General features: G+C 38.5%; 3 protein-coding genes and 1 non-coding gene across 4 annotated transcripts; 2 read left to right on the top strand and 2 right to left on the bottom strand.

Annotated features, from left to right (window-relative positions):
• Nucleotides 1-1035: 1035 nt before the first annotated feature.
• LOC103335253 (CBS domain-containing protein CBSX1, chloroplastic-like) lies at nt 1036-4412 on the bottom strand. The gene is made up of 7 exons (XM_008238264.3): nt 3936-4412; nt 3782-3846; nt 3439-3499; nt 2735-2784; nt 1931-2046; nt 1534-1591; nt 1036-1421 (listed from the first exon to the last, which is right to left on the bottom strand). Exons 1-7 carry the CDS (start codon nt 4219-4221, stop codon nt 1353-1355), a joined length of 705 nt encoding a protein of 234 aa, XP_008236486.1. The 5' UTR covers nt 4222-4412; the 3' UTR covers nt 1036-1352.
• A 3779-nt stretch (nt 4413-8191) lies between these two features.
• LOC103335252 (polyadenylate-binding protein 2) lies at nt 8192-13370 on the top strand. Its single transcript, XM_089054196.1, has 9 exons — nt 8192-8892; nt 10342-10460; nt 10557-11213; nt 11318-11395; nt 11718-11807; nt 12038-12175; nt 12288-12461; nt 12541-12744; nt 12940-13370. Exons 1-9 carry the CDS (start codon nt 8637-8639, stop codon nt 13183-13185), a joined length of 1962 nt encoding a protein of 653 aa, XP_088910322.1. The 5' UTR covers nt 8192-8636; the 3' UTR covers nt 13186-13370.
• Nucleotides 13371-13940: 570 nt separating this feature from the next.
• Nucleotides 13941-19856, bottom strand: CER9 (RING/U-box superfamily protein). The gene is made up of 9 exons (XM_008238262.3): nt 19364-19856; nt 17719-18411; nt 16558-17325; nt 16253-16464; nt 15780-16142; nt 15347-15507; nt 15105-15268; nt 14870-15016; nt 13941-14752 (listed from the first exon to the last, which is right to left on the bottom strand). The coding sequence occupies exons 1-9, from the start codon at nt 19676-19678 to the stop codon at nt 14246-14248; spliced, it is 3330 nt and encodes a 1109-aa protein (XP_008236484.2). The 5' UTR covers nt 19679-19856; the 3' UTR covers nt 13941-14245.
• A 257-nt stretch (nt 19857-20113) lies between these two features.
• On the top strand, nt 20114-20198 carry TRNAM-CAU (transfer RNA methionine (anticodon CAU)). Its single transcript is given in 2 exon segments — nt 20114-20151; nt 20163-20198. It is a non-coding gene; the product is annotated as a tRNA-Met (tRNA).
• The last annotated feature ends 475 nt before the right edge of the window (nt 20199-20673 follow it).

Genomic DNA, 20673 nt, shown 5'->3' on the forward strand with positions numbered 1-20673 from the left:
TTGGTGCCCGTGTCGGACCTATTTAGGCTCAAGTGCACCTCTATTTGTTGGAAAAACCATTATAAGTGCTGCATATTGCAGCTTTGCCCAGCCTGAGAGGTGCACTCTATGGTTCGACAAAAAGCCTAAACAAAGTTAGTCTGCTGTGTGCTATGCTGCGTTGCCAACGCAATAATTTTTTTTTTCTTTAATTTTATAAATCCTTGGCAAAATTGCACTTCCGCTAAAAAAATTCTAGGTCATCCAGGTGGAACTTAAGCTTGTGATTTGTTCCTCCCACAATCCCTATGTTAGTGTTCATGTAATTTATAAATCCTGTTATTTTATAAATTAGTACACGCCATTTTAGAAATTTTGAGGTTTGTCCAAACAATCTATCCATAATTTTCCTCAAACTTTAAGAACTATATTGGACCAAGCTAGGCTTTGAAAATCACTCTTCACAACTAGAATTTGGTGATGCCAAAACAAAATCCTAGTCTATAAATCATTCTTATAAGCAATCCCCACATGCCCCGTTTGGTTTATAGGAAAAGAGATTTGGGGATGGGAAATCAATTGTTTTCTCATGTTTGGTAAGTCCAGATATGAGAAATTATTACCTGGCCCATAGGAAAGTAAGAGGGGAAATGAAGTCATCCTCCCAACATAAGTTTTGTTTTCCCTCCTTATAGGAAAGTTTAGGAAAATAAGCCAATATTAAGTAAACATTTTTCATGACCATTTCATCACCATTAATAATTTAAAATTACAATATATCATTAAATGCATTTTTTATTTATTTAATATGGGTATAATTGAATATTTATACAAACTTTGTTTTCCATTCCTACTTAAAACAAACATGGGAAATGAAATAAAGTGATATTTCCCAGTTACTTTTCCAACGTTACCAAACGTGGGACCGCCCCACCACACCCCCCAGCGGGGGGGCAAAAAATAAAACCCCAAATGAAATTATTCAATTTCGTATCAACCACCATATTATATGGCTGGTTGGTGAAACCATGGAGACATACGGAGCAAAGCTCCTCATAAACTATAAACGAAATAATCATTGGTTTTGAGGTTATAATGGTCTTTATAATACAAAAATTTGCCATAGGACAACTGCAAGTCACAGATCTGACCCTAGAAAATGTTGATAATTTTACAAGCCTAAATACAAGTGCAACCATATTATAAGGCAATCTATACTATTAAGGACAGCAATGATGAAGTTTTAAGTGGCCTCTTAATACCTGCAATGACAAGCTGTGTAGCCTATGCCTTGCAGAAATAATTATGATATCAATGAGACTTAGCTCATTATGCATGCCTATGAGCTCCGCCGATGTTCCCCTGAACTAAACTCATTTTTCACCAGCACGTTTTATCTGTAGGGCAGCTTTAACAACGTTTCCCCTCGTAATGATCCCAACCTTTTGCAATGGAAGAAGAAACCATCAGAAAAAAACTTGCAACAATATAGCATCCAACAAATAAGAAACCTTTTTTTCTAAGAAGAAAAAAGGAAAAGAAAAGAATCATTACCAGCTTCCCCTCACTATCTACAACTGGCAGTCGGCGATATTTTGTTGCAAGCAACAACCTAACAAAATACAAATTATGGTTTAGCTGACTGTACTTTGAACTGCATCGAACTGTACATTTCAGATCATTCTTGTCTTACTGTGCATAGCTAACTTGCTACCACATTTTAGCATGAAAAGACACAATCATCACTTCCACAAGTCAGAGAAATTCTATGAGAAATTTAAGTTCCACTCCAACTAAAGCTCCACAATAGTCATAAGAAAAATCATAACAGCCTGCCACCCATACTTTCATTCTCAAATAAAACAATGTAACACAAATGAAACATTTATACTACAAGAAATTTTCCCTGAGCAACAAAACAGATATTAGGCAAACTAGTTCAATCCATTACCTAGCAGCATCTTCTAGGTTGGTGGTTTCACGAACAACAAGCGGAGCAGGTGTCATCACGTCACCAACAACTTTGCCGTTGGTCTTGCTAAGCAGTTTCTGTATCTCGTTGAATGTCTGCCATACTCATCAAGATTTAGAAAGCAAATCAATGAAGCAACTAACCACACATCTGATCTAAGCATTATTTTAAATAATTTGTAACAGGACAGCTTCAATTCTAGGCGACAACATGTCTCCCACTTTAGTTTTAGTGGACATTCTTGCTGATATATAGACTTACACTACTCACTTGGTCACACAAGAGGATAGTACAAGTGAAAAAGAATTAACAAGAACATCACATAAATTCTAGAGCTCTATCCAGATAGTACTAAGATATCTAATTCAACCACCCCACCCCCCCCAAAATGAAGACACCTCTTCTTCTCAATCATCAAAATTCTTCTATTTCTTTCCCACCATACCACCCACAAGAGGCCACCACAGCACTGTTCCACAGAGTAGCCCTTTTTTAACTATAGCAGCCATATCTCCAAAGAATTCCCAACTCCAACTGTCTTGCAAAGACAGCCAGTAAATGTGCCTAGTGTGGCTACACGATCCACATGTGGTGTGTACATATGCACAATTGGCATGTTATAATATTTATATGAAAATTATAAGGATTAACAAATCAATCTTATGATCCAACGTAAACGAAAAAGATAAATCCATCATAGTGTAATAACAAAACAGGCATTGCAATAGAGATTACTTGTAAATACAAATGAAAAAAATGTGTGGCAAAGAAAACTTTACATACTTTCCAAGAACTATCAACATCTGGAAACAAGTTTGTGTCACTTTGACCACCTGGTAGCATAAAAAAATTCAAATAAGTTTCCATTCATTTCACCCTAAAAACAGAAAAACAAACAGTGAGAACAAAATTATAGACAGCAAAGCACCGCCTAAGGCAGGCCTTGAGGACAACCTGGTGAGGCATTCGCCTCAGGTCCCAATCTTTTAGCTTACAAAAAGGCGCTCAACCCAAGTCCAACCCCTATGTTAACCTTAGGCCCAAGAACTCGCATTAATTTTTTGCAGCTGAAAATGTGAGGAATTCAATGTTTTAAGTGATACTTTGCTGCAAATGGTTCATTGCTTTACGGTATTATAGCTTTGAAGCAAGAACCTAATGTTTTAACCAAGGATTCAAGTAATACAGATGATAAGCTGATTACTTGATCACTCTGTTCATTTTTCACTATATGCATCAACCTAATGTTTTCAATATAAATTCTAGAACATTTCCTTAGAATTCAATAACAAACTTTAAGATTCTTCCTAACAGCAGACCAAACTCAATAGATACATTAACCTGTTAAGATTGTCTATTATGATATGACAAACCAGAATTTCTTGCCGTAAAAAGAAGCCCAAAACCAGGAAGCAAGAACAAATATATATATATATATATATATATATATTAAAGTTTAAATCTTCGGATCATGAAACACAACATACCTTTTATGTTTCCAGATATGGAGTCTAACGCTAACAAGTCATAATCTGAAACAACACCAACCTGCAGCAGTAGTAAACAATCCCTCAAATCCAGGTGGAGCAACACAAACCCGTAAACACAAAAAGCTAAAGCAATTAAAATAAAATACCAACACAGTCAAGACACAAGATAAGCCTTGTTAACAGAAGGAGATAGCGATTTGCAGCAAAAACTCTTACTCTTTCCTTATAAACCTCTACGTTAATATCATTTATACGTATAGATAGAGACTTCAATTACACGATTTATATATAAAAACACAAAAAAGGAAAGAAAAAAGAAAGAAAGATAAGATTTACTTACGAGTTTCCAGTCATCATCAATCACAGGAAAGCCGGTAATTCTCTTCTCCACAAGAGCATCCAATGCTGTAAACAGAGAAAAAAGAAGCAATCATCAATCAGAAAGCCAAAACTCGAGCTTGAGCTCGAAGGTTTGAGCTTGTGGCATACTATACCTTGGTCGACGGTCGTGGTGGGCTTGACGACGTGCAAATGCTCCTTGGTGGTCATGAAATCGCCGACGGTGAAGGTCCCATTTCTGGGGAGGGAATTGGCGGCCACGCCGGGGGCTGAGGAGGCGAGAACCAGAGGCCGGAACTGGAGGCTACGGCGTCGTTTGGAGAGAGCGAGGTGAGGGAATCGACGAAGAGGAAGAAGGGAAGAGCTGGGAGTTGCAGAAGAAGAAATAGGAGAGCAATTGGGGGAAGTTATGGGGATAGGGATTGAGATTGAGCCCATCATAGCAGAGCAGCGCAGCTTTTGATTTGATGGAGCTCAGCTCACCTAAGCAGACACCAAAGCAAAGAACTAATTTTTTAGAATTTTTTTACTTTTTTTAAATAAATAATTATGATTTTGTTGTATTTTTAATTCTGGAGAGAGAGAAAGAGGAGGTTCTGCTGCTGCTGCTGGTGGGATTTTCAGATTTCTTATTGAGAGAGAGCATGTAGTTGTTTATTATATTTCTTTTTCTTTTTGTGCTTTTTGGGTTTCCGTGTCAAGAGGAAATGTTGGAGAAATGGAGAGAGAGAGAGTAGGACCACGCCCGTTCGGTCGCTTATGACTGCTCTCCACTGATCACGCGCCGCGCCGTTTTCAAACTATTGCTTCCTTCCTTCTCTAAAGTTGCGGCTCGGAGTGTTAGACTGTTGGACAAGTTGGCATGTTGCAAGGTAAATCCAAACTCAATCCGTCCTAATTAGAGTGTGATACTAGGATACGATAACTTAATATTCATACTGAAATATAATTACGTGGTATATCAGTTTATGTGTTATAATGTAAATGAATAATAGGATGGTAGGAATCAAAACAGAGTTAGAAGTGACCTTAATCCATCCATCCTTTTACAATCCCTTTTAACATTTCCAAAAGAATGATATCATACACAAGAAAATCATAATTACGCTAATATTAACCCTCTTTATTTAGGATGATAAAGTCGTTTACAATTAAATTTTAATTTTAGCCCCCAATCAAAAGTCCTAATTCCGCTACTAAATTACGGATTGATATTTCCCATTTTATACGACATTGTAATTATACCGTGGTAGTGGAATAAGAGAAATTACATGATAATTAAATCAAAATACAGTTCGGTTGTTCTTGACCCTTCTTATTTCTTTCCAAATATCATAATAATATTAGAACCGTGGACATGCAATGTTAGATGATCTTGATTTTTCCTGCCAATACGGTACATGCAACAATCCATATGTTGTCAACTGATGGGTATAGCTTAGATTTGGCAAATAAACACATTTTTTATATGTTTCACAAGCAAGATGGTTGTGTGTCACTTCCACATACACACCATTGAAAATGTCTGCATATATTTCGCATTTCAATCCATGTGTCACTCTCCATGTTCAAACCTCTTGACAAGTCCACATTCCACTTTTCCACATCTCTACTTTCTCATACAATCTTGTTTTAATTTCCTTCCTATGTTGAAATTTCTTCGGCCAGCACTACTTAAAAACTTCTAACCCTTCTTCCCTACGCTAAAAACAGTGCCATGTGCAAATTAAGGGTGAAATAACGCTTAAATTAGGGCAGACTCTCGTTCAATATAAATATTTACAAACATAGAAATTTGGCATTAATCTTTAGGAAATTCACTTCTATTGGTAAAAATTATCTCATCTCATCTTAGCGAAAATTGTTCCACTCCATCACTACAACTCCTTATACAAAGTCAGTCAACTATCCACACATTATAAACAGAAAAAGAAAAGTATATCCCACTTCTTAAGAAATTGATATAATTCCGTGGTTGACTAAAACTAACCAACTTAGTGTCAATTTATAACCTCCTAATGCTCAATGCATGAATTTGATACAATTCTTGTGGGATACCTAAAAAGCTAGAATTTGCATGTGCAAAAGCCCTTTTTTATGTATGGTTCAGAGTCTACTGCTCCACCACTTGTGTATGGAGACAAACTTCCATACACCGAGTTTACGTCATGGATCGTAATTATATCATATGGAAGTTAATTCCGTTTGAACTGGTGGACTCAACTTGCTGCCTCTAGCTCATCATAGGTTCTTACCAATTAAGTTTGAGTTCAGAGTTAGTTTAAGGTTGAAGTGAAGTCATGATGCTTCACACAATTAGCCAAAATAATCAATTGCATTATTGGTCACTCTTTGACCAGATACATAGAAATAGAATATGTAATCATTCCTTAGAAAAAATTATATAAATAAATAAATTCATTCTTCCAGTTATTGTGAGAACAAGAAAAGTCCCTACTCCTTAAATAAATTGAAGAAAATTGAATATATATATATATATATATATATTTTATGCTTTTGGACAATCTGTCGGTATTCTCCAGGAAACATTCTTGGATCTTCTCCTTCACTCACGGAACATTCCGGGTTTTCTCATTCATAAAATATTCTTGCATATATATGTTAAGTATACGTGTACATGTACTCAGTGACGGATCCAGAATAAAAAAGTCAGATAGGCGAAACTTATCTTAAAAACTCGATTTAATTTCATTCATAAAAATAAAAAGATACACCTAGTTGGAGAGAACGTAATGAGATTTACCCTCAGATATGCATCTCTATACATATAAAAACTTAACCCAAAAAAAAAGCTAAAAATTCAAATTAATGCAATGCAACACAAAACTAAACTATTTAAATCTAAAACTAAATTAAACTATTAAAAAACTTAAGATGCATACATTTATTTTAGGAAAAAGCAAATAAAAGAATATTTGTTGGCCTTATATATGAAAAGATGCTACCAAGAGAGAATGTCTAGACTCAAGAAAAAGTTGCAAAGGATAATGATTTGGGACTGTCGACTATTGAAGTTTGACTGGGCCATATAACACATGTGGGTTGCTTTTAAGTTTGGGTAGGCATGGGTTCACACCATTACATGGGCTGGGTATGAATAGTTTGCTTACATATAGGGTTTTTCTTTTTTGGTGAAATTTTTTTTGGTAGACAGCTGCCTACCCTGCCCTTGCTGTAGGACCGCCACTGCATGTACATTAACTCGTTTGGTGGGTAGAATATGTAGTAAGATTTGATTAACTTAATCCAATGTCATGTTTGGTGTTCAAAAATGAATGTGAATGAGATAAAAAATAATCTCATCGTAATTGAATTATGTACATTTTATAGAATAATTTATCCTTAAAAAAGTGAGATACATAATCCTACCATTCTAATTTCTTAGTCTTTGACCCATTTGGTTCATGGAATGAATTTGAGGGGAAATCATTTTCCAATGTCATTCCCTAATGAATGAGAATGAAAGATTCATTTCCCACGTTTCGTAATGTTGGGAAAGTAACCGAAAAATATCACTTTATTTCATTTCCCATGTTTGTTTTGAGTAGGAATAGAAAACAAAGTTTGTATAAATTTTCAATTATACCCATATTAAATCAAATAAAAAAGGAATGCATTTAATGATATATTGTAATTCTAAATTGTTAATGGGGATAAAATGGTCATAAAAAATATGTATTTAATGTTAGTTCAGTTTCCCAAACTTTCCCATGATGAGGGAAAACAAAACCCAAGTTGAAGGATGACTTCATTTTCCCCCTTATTTTCTCATAAGTTAGGTGACGATTTCTCATACCTAGACTTACTAAACATGGGAAAGTAATTGATTTCTCATTCCCAAGTCTCTTTTTCCATAAATCAAACAGGACACGGAATCAGGACTCTAGTGCTAATGAAAAATACTTATCATTTTCAATTCAATGTAATTCAGTCAATCCAATAATGCCTCCTAATTCAATCGTACATCATAATCTAATCCAATTATAGTTAGTCACCACACATGGACTAAATATGTAACAGTCATAAAGAATAATTTTGTACGCCACCAATGCAAAGTAAAAATTTTCAGTTTTTACCGATGTTGTGTGTGGACTCACCAGAAATCAGCATATCACGCGCTTACATGACCCGTGGCAGCTGCCCAAGAGCCCGACGGCCCCCACACCAAACCCTACAAGACAAGACCTACCTTAGCTATCTAGAAAATCTAACGTTACCAGTAGTTGTACCTCACAACTCACATTCGACACATCTCAGCCGTTGATCTTACACATACGACCTCGTCATCATGGGCCCACTACATCCAAATCAACGGTCCAGATCGCCTCCTTCAGATCATCCTAGGGCTCACCCAAGCCCACCAACTATATCAACACCCACAGTTGCAAGTCCCACCCTTTTAGTGCAGTTCTTCCAGCTGCGCGCAGCAGTAAAAAAACCATCTTCCCTATTTTCTTTCCTTCCCTTTCTCTCTCTACATTTCTCTCTCATCGCCCACAGACTTATCTCACGCGCCGCCACCCACCGGCGGCCTCTGCCACCCTCCGTCGGATCTCCGACTATTTATCCCTCCACTCCCTTCCCTCTCCTCCCTACCAAATAAACCAAAAAAGCAAAAAAAAAAAAAAAAAGACTTGAGTTTTTCCTTTTCCTCAGCGGTTTTTTATCGAGCAGTTGGAGAGCGTTTAGTAGTTAGTGTCTTTGTTGGCTTATTTTATCTTCCTCGGATTTTCTGGTGCTGAAATAACAAAGAGGAGAGGGAAGATTATCGGAAAACGAAAGAAAAAATTCAAATATTTTGAAAAGAAAAAAAAATTTAGGCTTTTCTGTTGAAGATGGCGCAAGTTCAGGTCCAGGCTCAGAATGCGAACGCAGCAGCGGCGGCTGCGGCTGCGGCGAACGGTGGTGCGGCCAACCAGTTCGTGACGACGTCGCTTTATGTTGGGGATCTTGACCAGAACGTTACGGATTCGCAGCTCTACGACCTGTTTAACCAGCTGGGTCAGGTGGTTTCGGTTAGGGTTTGCAGGGACTTGTCCACCAGGAGGTCGCTTGGCTATGGCTATGTCAATTATAGCAACCCACAAGATGGTAAGTGGTTTTGATTCACTTTATTAGGGATTTTGGAGCTCATTTGTATGCTTTTTTTTTTTTGGGTTGCTTACTGTTTCATATATGATTTAGATCATGGATGTTCTTTCTATTGTAAGCTGAATAAGATGGTTTTGCATGCCATATAGGTGGCTAAGGAGGCTAAGTAAACTTAGCCCAATGTTTTAATTTTTGTGTGCAAGTTACATCTTTTAGGTGTGGTGACTGGATCCATTTGTATTTAACAGTGTTTGTGCAATTTATTGTAGAAAGAAAAGGCAATTAAGTGATAGGTATGTGGTAGTGTTGATTGTATAAGATGTAGTTTTTGCAAACCGGGATTTCTGTGAGGTGGGGGAAGTGAATTCGAACATGTGTAGTTTATTGATGTAGTTGTGACTTCCTGCAAGCATATGCTTCAAATTTCGTCAAAATGACTCTTAGGAGAATAATAGGAAATTTGTGGTTGTCAATATATTATGGGGGGCAGGCATTGAGTAGAATTACTATACGAGTAAATTAAGGGGTTAGGCTAAAAATTATAGGTGCATTTGGATTTAGCATTCATTGTTTTGTAATTACAAGATATATTTTCCTCAGATATGAAACCTGGTGCTTTACTTTGTATGTGCTCAATTTTCTCGTTCAAGTTTTCCTTCCTGGTGATGTATTTTAACAATAATGAGTCTGTGCCTGTTGGTGGGGTTTGTAATGCTGAGATTCTGGCTATTATGTTGGAACTCTTGTACGATTTTTCTTGTCTTGTCACGCCTTAGGCCTTCTGTTGGGGTGTTCAGTAAAGGCTCCCATTTTGGCTAATACAAGATAGAGCATAATATGCCCTGAAATTGAATTAGGCTGCTGTCATATTATGGTTCCTTCCAGCAAAGGACCTTTCCTTCACCAAACAAGCTCACTATTAACCAGGAATAAGGTTGCTTAGGTTTATAATTTTAAGAGTGTATACATGTTTTCCATTTTCTTACTACTCAATGCACTAATTTGATAGGTGTTATGTGGAAACATATTTGGAAGAAACATTGTGACCTTGGGTTAGAAACCCATTTAATCCTTTACCCATCCTTTCTGAGATATTAAATTTGCAATATTTTTGGTTTCACAGTTTATAGTCTTGTTCCCTACAATGATCAGTTTAGGACTTTTCAATGCCTCTCTTAAAATCTTAAATTGAAATTTTTAGTCACCTAGAGCCCAGAGGCTGTCGTGACTGCACCTGTTAGTAACCAAAGAGGAGGATAACATAGGTTGGTTCCTGTAAACAGTGTCATGCAGAGAAACAATTAAGTTGAATATTGTGTTTTGTTATTGAAACAGAGATTAGAGATGTCTAATATTCTTTCCCTTCGTTTCTTTTGCATTGTGTGAGATTTGTCAATGCTCCTTTTACTTTTGATTTTTACTTACATTTTTAGTTGGAATTGGTGGCAGCTGCTAGGGCATTGGATATGTTGAACTTCAGTCCCGTGAATGGAAGGCCCATTAGGATTATGTACTCTCATCGTGATCCTAGTATCCGCAAAAGCGGGGCTGGAAATATATTTATTAAGGTATTCATGTTTTTAATGTTTTAGGAAGCACCATTATATGTTTATATGTCACAGTTATCTCCTTGCTGACACTTTCACTTGTATTACTTTTGTCAGAATTTGGACAAAGCTATTGATCACAAAGCCTTGCATGATACCTTTTCTGCATTTGGAAACATCCTTTCTTGCAAGGTGGCTACAGACCCCTCTGGCCAGTCAAAAGGCTATGGCTTTGTACAATTCGACAATGATGAAGCTGCCCAGAAAGCTATAGAGAAGTTAAATGGTATGCTTATAAATGATAAGCAAGTTTATGTAGGGCCTTTCCTCCGTAAGCAGGAAAGGGACGGTGTTTCTGACAAGTCAAGATTCAACAATGTTTTTGTAAAGAATCTATCAGAATCAACTACTGAGGAAGACTTGGACAAAATTTTTGCTAAATTTGGAAAAATCACTAGCGTAGTGGTGATGCGGGATGCAGATGGAAAATCGAAGTGCTTTGGGTTTGTCAATTTTGAAAACACTGATGATGCTGCTAGAGCTGTTGAGGATCTAAATGGAAAGAAATTTGATGACAAGGAGTGGTATGTTGGGAAGGCCCAGAAGAAATCTGAAAGGGAAAATGAATTGAAACAACGATTTGAACAGAGCATGAAAGAGGCAGCAGACAAGTATCAAGGGGCAAACTTGTATGTTAAAAATTTAGATGATACCATAGGTGATGAGAAACTTAAGGAACTGTTCGCTCCATTTGGGACTATTACCTCATGCAAGGTGTGTAGTCCTTGTTTTAGATTGCAAAGCACCTGTGTCATAATCATCATTCAATTTGCATTGGTATGGCCTAACAAAACTCTTTTTTATTCACATGTGTGCAGGTCATGCGAGACCCTAGTGGAATAAGTAGGGGATCAGGTTTTGTTGCATTCTCAACTCCTGAAGAGGCAAATAGAGCTGTAAGTTTATTTTTTATATGGATTAAAAGAGTGCTTGCCCTATTCAGAAAAAGGGAAAATATTTAGTAAAACAATTTTGTTGTTTTTTGCTGCCATGACCAACTGTGGAAGTGACATTCATGGCCGCCCTCATCTATGCCCAGAAAAAGAAAGTTGGGTTAGGAGTTATGGATATTTTTAGAATTGCGGGTGTTATTAGCAATGTGTGGGATGAGGATAGAAACACTCTTAATAAATTTCTTTTATTGTTTTTTTTTTGGGTCAGACAAATTTCTTTATTGTTAAAGAAGTAAAAATATATGTTTTTTTTCCTGTTTGATAGCTCTTGGAAATGAACGGCAAAATGATTGTAAGCAAACCTCTCTATGTTGCACTTGCACAACGAAAAGAAGATAGAAGAGCAAGGTTGCAGGTATGTCTTCTGCTGATCCTCGAACAAAACAAACTCTTAAGTTTGGCCCAATATCAATTAATATATAGCTCCTCTTTATGCAATGAGTTACTTTCCTACAAGATCGTCAATGTGGGTTGTAGACAAAAAGCATCTAAGCGATACTTATCTGTACTCTGGTCACGTTCTCTTTTGTTTCGATATTGACACGTTAGTATTGTCACGTGTTATTGCGTTTACTGCTTGCACAGGCCCAGTTTTCTCAAATGCGACCAGTTGCAATGGCACCTTCAGTTGCTCCTCGTATGCCAATGTACCCTCCTGGTGGTCCAGGTCTTGGACAACAAATATTCTATGGTCAAGGTCCACCTGCTATCATTCCTTCCCAGGTGACCAGAAATTTTTTTCCCATTTAACGGTCATTTTTATTTGCGGGGAAGACATTCAACAGTCTCATTACCTTTGAATTTTTTTAATGATATTATTTTGTTTCCTTTGTAGCCTGGATTTGGGTATCAGCAGCAGCTTGTTCCTGGTATGAGGCCTGGTGGGGCTCCCATGCCAAATTTCTTTGTGCCAATGGTTCAGCAGGGGCAGCAAGGGCAGCGCCCTGGTGGCAGACGTGGAGGCTCTGTTCAGCAAAACCAGCAACCAGTTCCGATAATGCAACAGCAGGTTAGATGCATGTTGTCTCTAACGTAGTCTTTAGTATTTTGGTTTATTGACATAATTTCTGATGGATTTTTAATGACAGATGCTTCCAAGGGGGCGTGTCTACCGTTACCCATCTGGTCGCGGTTTACCTGATGTTCCCATGCCTGGTGTTGCTGGAGGCATGTTTTCTGTTCCATATGACATGGGTGGCATGCCAATGCGTGATGCAGCACTGTCTCAACCAATTCCAATAGGGGCTTTGGCTACTGCTCTTGCAAATGCTACACCGGAGCAGCAAAGAACGGTATGCTTTTGTGTTTCTTTGTCCATTTATTAGTCTATGCTAGACATTTTGGACTTTGTAGTGCTTACCAGATTGTGTTCATTGTTTTGATTACGATACAAAATAAATATGGTTATTAGATTTTTTTTGGGCAAGTAATTTTGTCCTGGTTATTATGCTATTAATGAGTTTTGTCCGTTTGGTGGAAATTTGTAGATGCTGGGTGAGAATCTTTACCCACTCGTGGAACAGCTGGAACCTGAGAATGCAGCCAAGGTTACAGGCATGCTTCTGGAGATGGATCAGACAGAGGTTCTGCATTTGCTGGAGTCACCTGAAGCTCTGAAAGCAAAGGTAGCTGAGGCTATGGAAGTTCTGAGGAATGTTGCTCAGCAGCAGCAAGCTGGCAATGCAGCTGATCAACTTGCCTCATTGTCACTCAATGAAAACCTGGTGTCTTGAGAGTTTTTTCTTTCGCATGATGGATTGAGACTGAAGTAGGTGTGTGGTTTTGATAGTGTTTGAGAAGAGTTTCTTGCGTAGGTACTAGAAACTGGTTTTTGTCTGTTCCATGAGCTTTTGGAGTTTATGTTGAGATTGTGACGTTTATGCATAAATATTTCTATGCACATCTGTTGCTTTCCTTATTTTTTCTGTGCCAAAGGTGGTGATTTTTTTTTGGTCGGATGAGGATGGTTATTAGCAATGTCATTTCCAGGGCAAAATTGTTGACATGAACAAATGAAATGCTAGAAAAAATGCCAAGGACATGGTTTGATTCATAGATTCATAAGCCATCACTTTTACACGAGCAATTGAGAAATGTATAAGCAAAGCAGCAGCAAGAACTTTCGCATCAGACTCTCTCTCAGAGCCTGTTTGTACATCGATAGCCAGTCTTCCCATATGCCTAACCATCCAAAAAACTTGTCTGAAAAATGTTTCCACGAGCAGAACGCATCTAAGAAAGCAGTAGAAAACTAGAAATTTTGCATCAGACAAGGGGCTCGAATTTGAGTTTTCAACATTAGTTGCGTCGTTTAACTTCAAGTACTGTTTCCTTATATTAATACGGTCCACTTGGAAATCGGATTATACAAATTCATGTTCCTGCTATCAAAATGCATCCAATGAGTTTATACATTGCTGATCCCCCCAATCATCATGAGTGGCTTACGGTAAGCGAAAAAATCATCCGGCACTTAGAAATCCAATCATGAAACAAGCAGCGATGTTTATTAATGCAAACAAGAAAAGAACACAAGGACCAAGGATGACTAAAGCAGAGGCAAAAATGTGAGTGTATAGACAATTTTGCATTCATGTAAATTCTAATTACTAATTTCACAAGCATCATATGCACAAACTGAAAGACAACTCTAATACGAGGGATATTTTGAATACCCTTTCTTACATCCATGGAGATGACGTACAAAACCAGTCCTATAAAGGGATGTAAGTATCTAAAGCTTCATATTAGCCTTGGATAAGACGAAAACCTTCTCTAGATTTGTGTCATACATTAAGCTTCAAGTCGGTTTGCACGCCTTAGTCGGAGTCCTACATCAGCTTCTCGGTCGTGTCGAATTAAACCACTGGCCTCAAAATTAGAGTCCTGCATTTCACACGATGTCTCAGATTCATTTTGCTTCTCCACGATGGCTTCTCCAAAGTTATGAAGCCTACGACCAATTAGATACCGGTCATCCCGTATAGAGTTGTGAAGGTTGGTGAACCAGACATGGAATCTCTTGGCACAAAAGCACAGCAGGCTAAAGCAAAGGCACCCCAGCCAAGCAAACCGATAAACTGCTGAGTTGACTACTAATGGGTAGCCGAGAACAGGAAATAACCCTCTGGCAAGTACATAAGGCACACACAGGGCAGTCAACAACTTCATTATGATTGGAAATACAATCTCGCGAAGCACCCATAGACCTTGCAGCCTAGAGAAACCATCATCCCTCACTCTTTCAAACTTTAGTCGCCAGCTTTCATCTACCAGTGGCATCATGTGATCCAACATAACCTGCATAAGTACATAACAAGTACAACCATAAAGACCTAAATCCCCCGTGGACAGAAAATACTCAACATAAAGAAGTCCAACAAAATATGCAACTCATTATTTTATAGCACCGCTCACCAGTCTAGTCCATATCTTGAGAAAAATAAGTCCTAATGCCCAGTCCTGATAAAGCAGGAATACTGGGCTTTCATCAACAGGCACGCGCATCGGCACGATCACCAAAAGCTCAAAGAGCAGCCCAATCAATACAGGAATGATAAAAATCTGGAACAATAACAATATGTCAGTAGTTTATATACAAACCTGATATAGAACACTGATTCCTAGGAATAAAAAACCATATGATTCTTACCCATATTGACAAAAGCACAGAACTCTTGATAACAATGGCACACCACTTCCAAATCTGCCCCAACAGAACTGCAACCCTTTTTGTTCTAATATGCTCGATGGAGTATCTAACTCCAGCTACAGCAGTCCATATTATGTAGCTTCCAATGATGAAAGCGTACAAATCTATTTTTTTAAAAAAGGTAAAAAGTTCAACATTCTGATCTCAGAAATATGAAGAATAACAATCAGAAAAGAATTTACCATTGCACTTGATGCCATGAGTTATAGGGAGAAAAGGAATGACATTGAAAATCGCCCTTCCAAGTGAGGTTGGTACAACTATCAAGGCAGAGTTGAATACAAGTAAAGTCATCCAAGCCACCACCAACAAGAGTACAATGCGAAGCACAAAGCTGTATCGTCTGAAAAACAGAGGGAAAAAGAGGTAAAACCAGTTAAGATAATCAAATAAAACAACACACTATTGCAGATGCAATAGAAAAAGGACAAATGATGGCATGACTTAAAATTGTGAACTAACAACAGCTGCATTTATGAATTTTCAATATCAAAGTGGAAATGCAAACCAGGAAAATTAAGACCAGATAGCACAATAAGGACAATTTTTGAAATAAATCCTGCAATAATCAGATCTACTCTCATCTTTCTATTTGTAAGGATTCTCTCAACTTACTCAGAATCAGATTGTTCATCTGTGTCATACTCTTCCGCGACATTTGAGTCCCCTGATGCAAGAATGCTTCCATTTGGATCACCACCACCTGGAAGTGCCACCAAAGCCTGGTCCGGTACCCCCAGTTGAACCTGTAGTCTATCCTGTCTTCCTGGCTCTGCATTTCCATTTTCCTGAGCTGCATTGTCCTCAGGTCTGGGCAGCAAGAAATCAGTTAAACCAAGTGCCCAGCCAACTGCCGTAAACCAATAACGGAGGAGGGATTTAATCGTTGTCCGTAATTTAAAATGCTCAATGGCAAATGGAATGCATATTTGAAAAAGAAGCATGTCCGCAGGAATTTCAGTAAATGGATCAGATACCCTGCCGAAGGGGAAAAATAAGGTGCACGTTAGAGAACAATATAAAATATCAACAATAAAACTGCAGTTGTGGAACAATAAGTGCCACTGAAACATTGAGGGTCATCTTACGAGATGTCAAGAGGAAAAATGGAGGGTGCCATCCGCATAGCTAATTTAACTGGTAAAAACACCAGCATCACAATTAAACTCCCATAAACCGCAACAGATAACAGGACCCTGCGAGCGTGTTTGTGCACAGGATCATCAATAAGATCACGGAAGGGATTGTAATTTGGATCAGCGGGATCTCTAAGGAAATAAAGAACTCCATTACGCAGAACCTGCAGACAGAAGCATAGGAAAAACAAATACATGTAAAATTGGTGCTTGGAAAAGCATATTGACCGATATGATAAGATGGCAAAGAACAATACCCCTCGAAGAAGACTGACGAATATACTTATTTGTAGCATGTATACAATTCCTACAACCCAATGGACCAGTGAGCTGGCTAAAGGAGACACTGAGAAAAATTGAACCCTGTGCGACATCGACTTCCCAAACATCCTTATAGTACATACATCTAGCCACCATCCACACATCAATGGAAACACCCCCAGTTCAATAACTAGAAGGAAAGCAACCTTAATCATTGTCATCAAATGCCTCATTGCTGCCAAAAGCTGCCTGAAGAGAGATGGAATTGTCTCTGCCATCGAAGCAATACCATAAAACCTTCCCATAGTCAATGGCTCACCCCTAGTGTACCGAATCAAAGCAACAATGCCAAGGTAGAAGAAAACTAGGGAGAATATAAACATGTATCCAATAGCAAGAGTTGTAACATCAGAGAGCCTTGAAGTTCCAAGTGTTGCCCCTTTCAAGAAGTCTGCTGAAAGTGGTGAACTTACATTGTTTGAAACCTCATTTAATCCACTCATGTTCACTTTCAAGATCTCTGCAACCTGGTCAACCATACCACTTTGTTGGCTTTCAGATGATGCATTCGTTACAGCTGTTACTGCATTCTTCAATGTCACATTTGCCAAGGAAAGGGCTGATTCTGTGAGTGGCACGACTGTTGACAAAACTGGACCACTAGCAGTGGAGAAAAGCCAGGATAAATGATAGAGTATAATCCGACCTAATGAGAAAGGCACAAAGATTACTACACCAAGGAATATCATATTGCTGGCCAGAACCTGCGGAGAGAAATGGAGCCATTCAACATATTAATACAAATTGAATACAAACAAATCCTTTAACTGGTAATACAACATTGACTCTTAAATCAAAAACTACCACTGAGAGTCAACCTCAACTAAATAGCACACATGCATACAGAAACGTAATAAGATGAGAATTAGTTCAACCATAGTTGTCAAAAGAATCAGAAACAATGACAAAAACCTGGAAAAAAGAAGAAGAAGAGAGAAATGATGCAAACATAAAAATATATGAAGAGATTAAGAGTACAAGGAGAGCAACTAAGACAACACTGTAAAACTGGAGAAACGGTATTTAATTATGAGCTAGCGTAATTCAAAAAGGGTGGAGGAAGCACCAACAAAAGACAAAAACTAAACAAAACTTACAGTGAACGCATTTTCAACTAAGTGAAATACAGGTCCCTGCATGCCAACGAGCTCATCAAACGGTACATCCTCTGCCCCATCAGCATCATCCAAACCATCAAACATCTGTTCAACATGAGCTTCAAGACGAGCTGCCTGCATCTCCCATCGAGCAGCAACGTTTTCTGCATTCCTTCTAATCATTAGACCTGCTCCAGCAATCCCTTGTGCCCCAGCAGCGTCTTCCCCATTTGCATCACCAACAAAATTCCTGTTAGCTTGTCCAGGAGCTCTTCTTGCAGCACGAGCACCATTTCTTTCCCCTTCATCTTCTCTGTCAGCATCCTGTCCTCCAAGCTCACGTAAATGCCTGAAATAATCTCTCAGAGAAGTGGCTCCAAGAAAAATAAACACAATGCTAGCAGAAAGGAGGAACCCATGCAGACAATCAGTGAGGATGACTGTAGTGGATAAATGACTTAGGAATAGTCTCTGAGCTTCACCAAAACTCCTCACAAAAGCCAGCCGCCATATCCAAAATGTAATAAAAGGTATAATGAGGAGCCAAACAGAAAGCACAAAGCTAAGGCGCAGAAAAAATTGCAGAACATGGCATGTTTTCATTGCCATCCCAACTACAAACTCTTGAAAAGGCAGCCTTGCAGGGGCATTCTCGGCATAAACAGGAGAGAAGGAAAATGCATGCTTGCAAACCTGCAATGCACGTCAAGTAAATCATGAGTGCCCAAAGAGTATAAATAACAACATTAAACTTAAACACAAATTGCACGGGAATTCAAAAAACCAACAATATTGGAGTTCTCAATGAAATCCAACCAAACATATACATAAAATGATAGAGTGCATAAAAAATAAATTAAGGTCCAAGATAAAAGGTCTCAAATGAGAATCTGCTAGCTCAAGCAAAGCTGATAAATGAACTCAATGAAATTCACATTCCTATGCTAGGATATCAACATTTAGCAACGTTTGGCTTTAGAACATAGGCCAGACACTGGGGTTTAGCTACTAACATAATGATATATTTATTTATTATTTTAGAAAACCTTATTTTGCCTTATTTAAAAGTGATAGGTTTCCAAACCATTGCCTCCCACCAAGATGATCATGAAAACCCAAGAAAACTTTTGAATATATCTTTGCTCTTTTGTTTTTGTAAACAGAAGCACATTTCATTCAAAGAACCCAAAAGAGCAATCCCAAGTACACTAACATATAATAATTTTGCGGCTCTCATCTCTTATAGTAGAGTTAAGATCTCCATAAGACAATTATGAACTAACAGGGAAATATTTCATAGCTAAATAAAATTTATCCCACTCTTCAGCACAAAGCAAGTATAAAGAAACTCAAATCTTGTTTGATTACCCAATATAATCATGAGAGAACAAAAACAAAAATAAAAAATTTGAAATTGCCACCGTTCTTCAACGCTTCCCATTTCTCAACACGACATCGCTGGCCTCCCTTGCCAATAACATAAACTACGAGTACACAAATAAACCCTAGAACCCTAACCTAATCAATTCCAAACTCAAAGAAATTGAGGGATTGCAAACACCAATTCATCACCAATCAAAACCGAAACACAAAAAATTGCACAAAATCCGATCACAGAGAGAGATAGAGAGAGAAAGAGTTGAACCTCGCATTGGCGAGCATTGCTGTGATTGAGCCACTGAAGGAGGCAATCCTGGTGCACAAACTTGATGCTCCCGCTACAAGCGCACGGGTACCGGAGCGGGTTATCGGCGTCGCCCGGGTTCCTACAGATCCGGCACACGTCCTCCTCCTCTTCCTCGTCGTCGTATTTCACCGCCACCGACGAAGACGACGTCGTCGCCGCCGCGTTCGCTTCGTTCTCCTTAGACGACGACGACGTCTTGACGGCGTCTGCCGACGCGGCGTCGTCTGGGACGTCCCGGTCTGCGGGCGGTAGCGGGGCCGGGGCGATCTCCATGGGTCGGGTCAGGGGGGTGCGTCGGAGTCCGCGTTTGGGTATGGATCCGTCCTCGGTGGGCGTTTCGAAGTGGGGATGACGAAGATGGGTGGGCGTTCGGGTCTTGGTGGGAAAGATGGGGATGCGTTGATTTTTTTGGGGGTTTAATTTGATGTTCCGATTTTGCCCCTGCTCCGTGTGCTTACGGGACTCTGCGGTGCTTTTATCGTTGTGGGGGGTATGTCGGTGATTTCGACGGTCCAATGGGTGGTGACGTGGACGCGGGGAAAGAGAGGTCGTTTGCTGGGAAGTTTCGACGGTCCCAAATCTACCTATCACATCACATTTAAATCTAGGACACGCTAATAACTTTAAGATTAATTTATTATTCCAACAAAATTACTTTATGATAAAATAATAAGTTAAATAAAATTATTCTGAGGACATTAACATCAAGGGGTGGTGGCGCAGTTGGCTAGCGCGTAGGTCTCATAGCTTCTGAGTTATCCTGAGGTCGAGAGTTCGAGCCTCTCTCACCCCAACAAATTGTTTTTTAAAATATATTTTTTCATTTACAAAATAATTTATGAGCATTTTGACGGACTAAAGTAGGCGTTGCACTGAGCATAGACAAACCTAGCTAGTGCTCCATGGGAACCACTTCCCACCAAGAAAACAAAAAGGAAAGATTTTATTCTTCGTGGATAATTTATACAATTTTTTTTTTCTCTTTTCAATCTTCATGGTTTTTACTTTATTTATAACAACAGTATTTTCTTCTGGAAAAACTGTGAAGAACCGAATGTGCAATTAAATGGCGAATGGGGTCTAGATAGCTCAGTGAAAAAAATCTTAATTTTCCCGCATCTTGGCATTGTGTGTGAGAAAACTCTCATCTCCTTTTTAATTTTGACAAAAAAAAAAAGAAAAAAAAAGAAAAGAAAAGGAATGTGTAATTAAATGGTAAATTCCTTGATAACAGCTTAATGGTAGGTAAGTTACCGTTAATAGAGCAT

Source organism: Prunus mume, linkage group LG6 (assembly GCF_029339155.1).
Source record: "Prunus mume cultivar Tortuosa linkage group LG6, ASM2933915v1, whole genome shotgun sequence".
Lineage (NCBI taxonomy): Eukaryota > Viridiplantae > Streptophyta > Magnoliopsida > Rosales > Rosaceae > Prunus > Prunus mume.

What these genes read in the sequence shown, in the direction of transcription:
- LOC103335253 (XM_008238264.3), bottom strand. Translation starts at nt 4,221, where the DNA reads ATGATGGGCTCAATCTCAATCCCTATCCCCATAACTTCCCCCAATTGC. An exon ending in AACCTAGAAGATGCTGCTAG is followed by an intron (nt 1,592 to 1,930) that starts GTAATGGATTGA and finishes GTATTTTGTTAG; the next exon opens with GTTGTTGCTTGCAACAAAAT. An exon ending in TAGATAGTGAGGGGAAGCTG is followed by an intron (nt 1,422 to 1,533) that starts GTAATGATTCTT and finishes CCATTGCAAAAG; the next exon opens with GTTGGGATCATTACGAGGGG.
- LOC103335252 (XM_089054196.1), top strand. Translation starts at nt 8,637, where the DNA reads ATGGCGCAAGTTCAGGTCCAGGCTCAGAATGCGAACGCAGCAGCGGCG. An exon ending in TTATAGCAACCCACAAGATG is followed by an intron (nt 8,893 to 10,341) that starts GTAAGTGGTTTT and finishes AATTGGTGGCAG; the next exon opens with CTGCTAGGGCATTGGATATG. An exon ending in CACCGGAGCAGCAAAGAACG is followed by an intron (nt 12,745 to 12,939) that starts GTATGCTTTTGT and finishes GGAAATTTGTAG; the next exon opens with ATGCTGGGTGAGAATCTTTA.
- CER9 (XM_008238262.3), bottom strand. Translation starts at nt 19,678, where the DNA reads ATGGAGATCGCCCCGGCCCCGCTACCGCCCGCAGACCGGGACGTCCCA. An exon ending in GATGAACAATCTGATTCTGA is followed by an intron (nt 15,508 to 15,779) that starts GTAAGTTGAGAG and finishes TCTGTTTTTCAG; the next exon opens with ACGATACAGCTTTGTGCTTC. An exon ending in CTGTGCTTTTGTCAATATGG is followed by an intron (nt 15,017 to 15,104) that starts GTAAGAATCATA and finishes TTATTGTTCCAG; the next exon opens with ATTTTTATCATTCCTGTATT.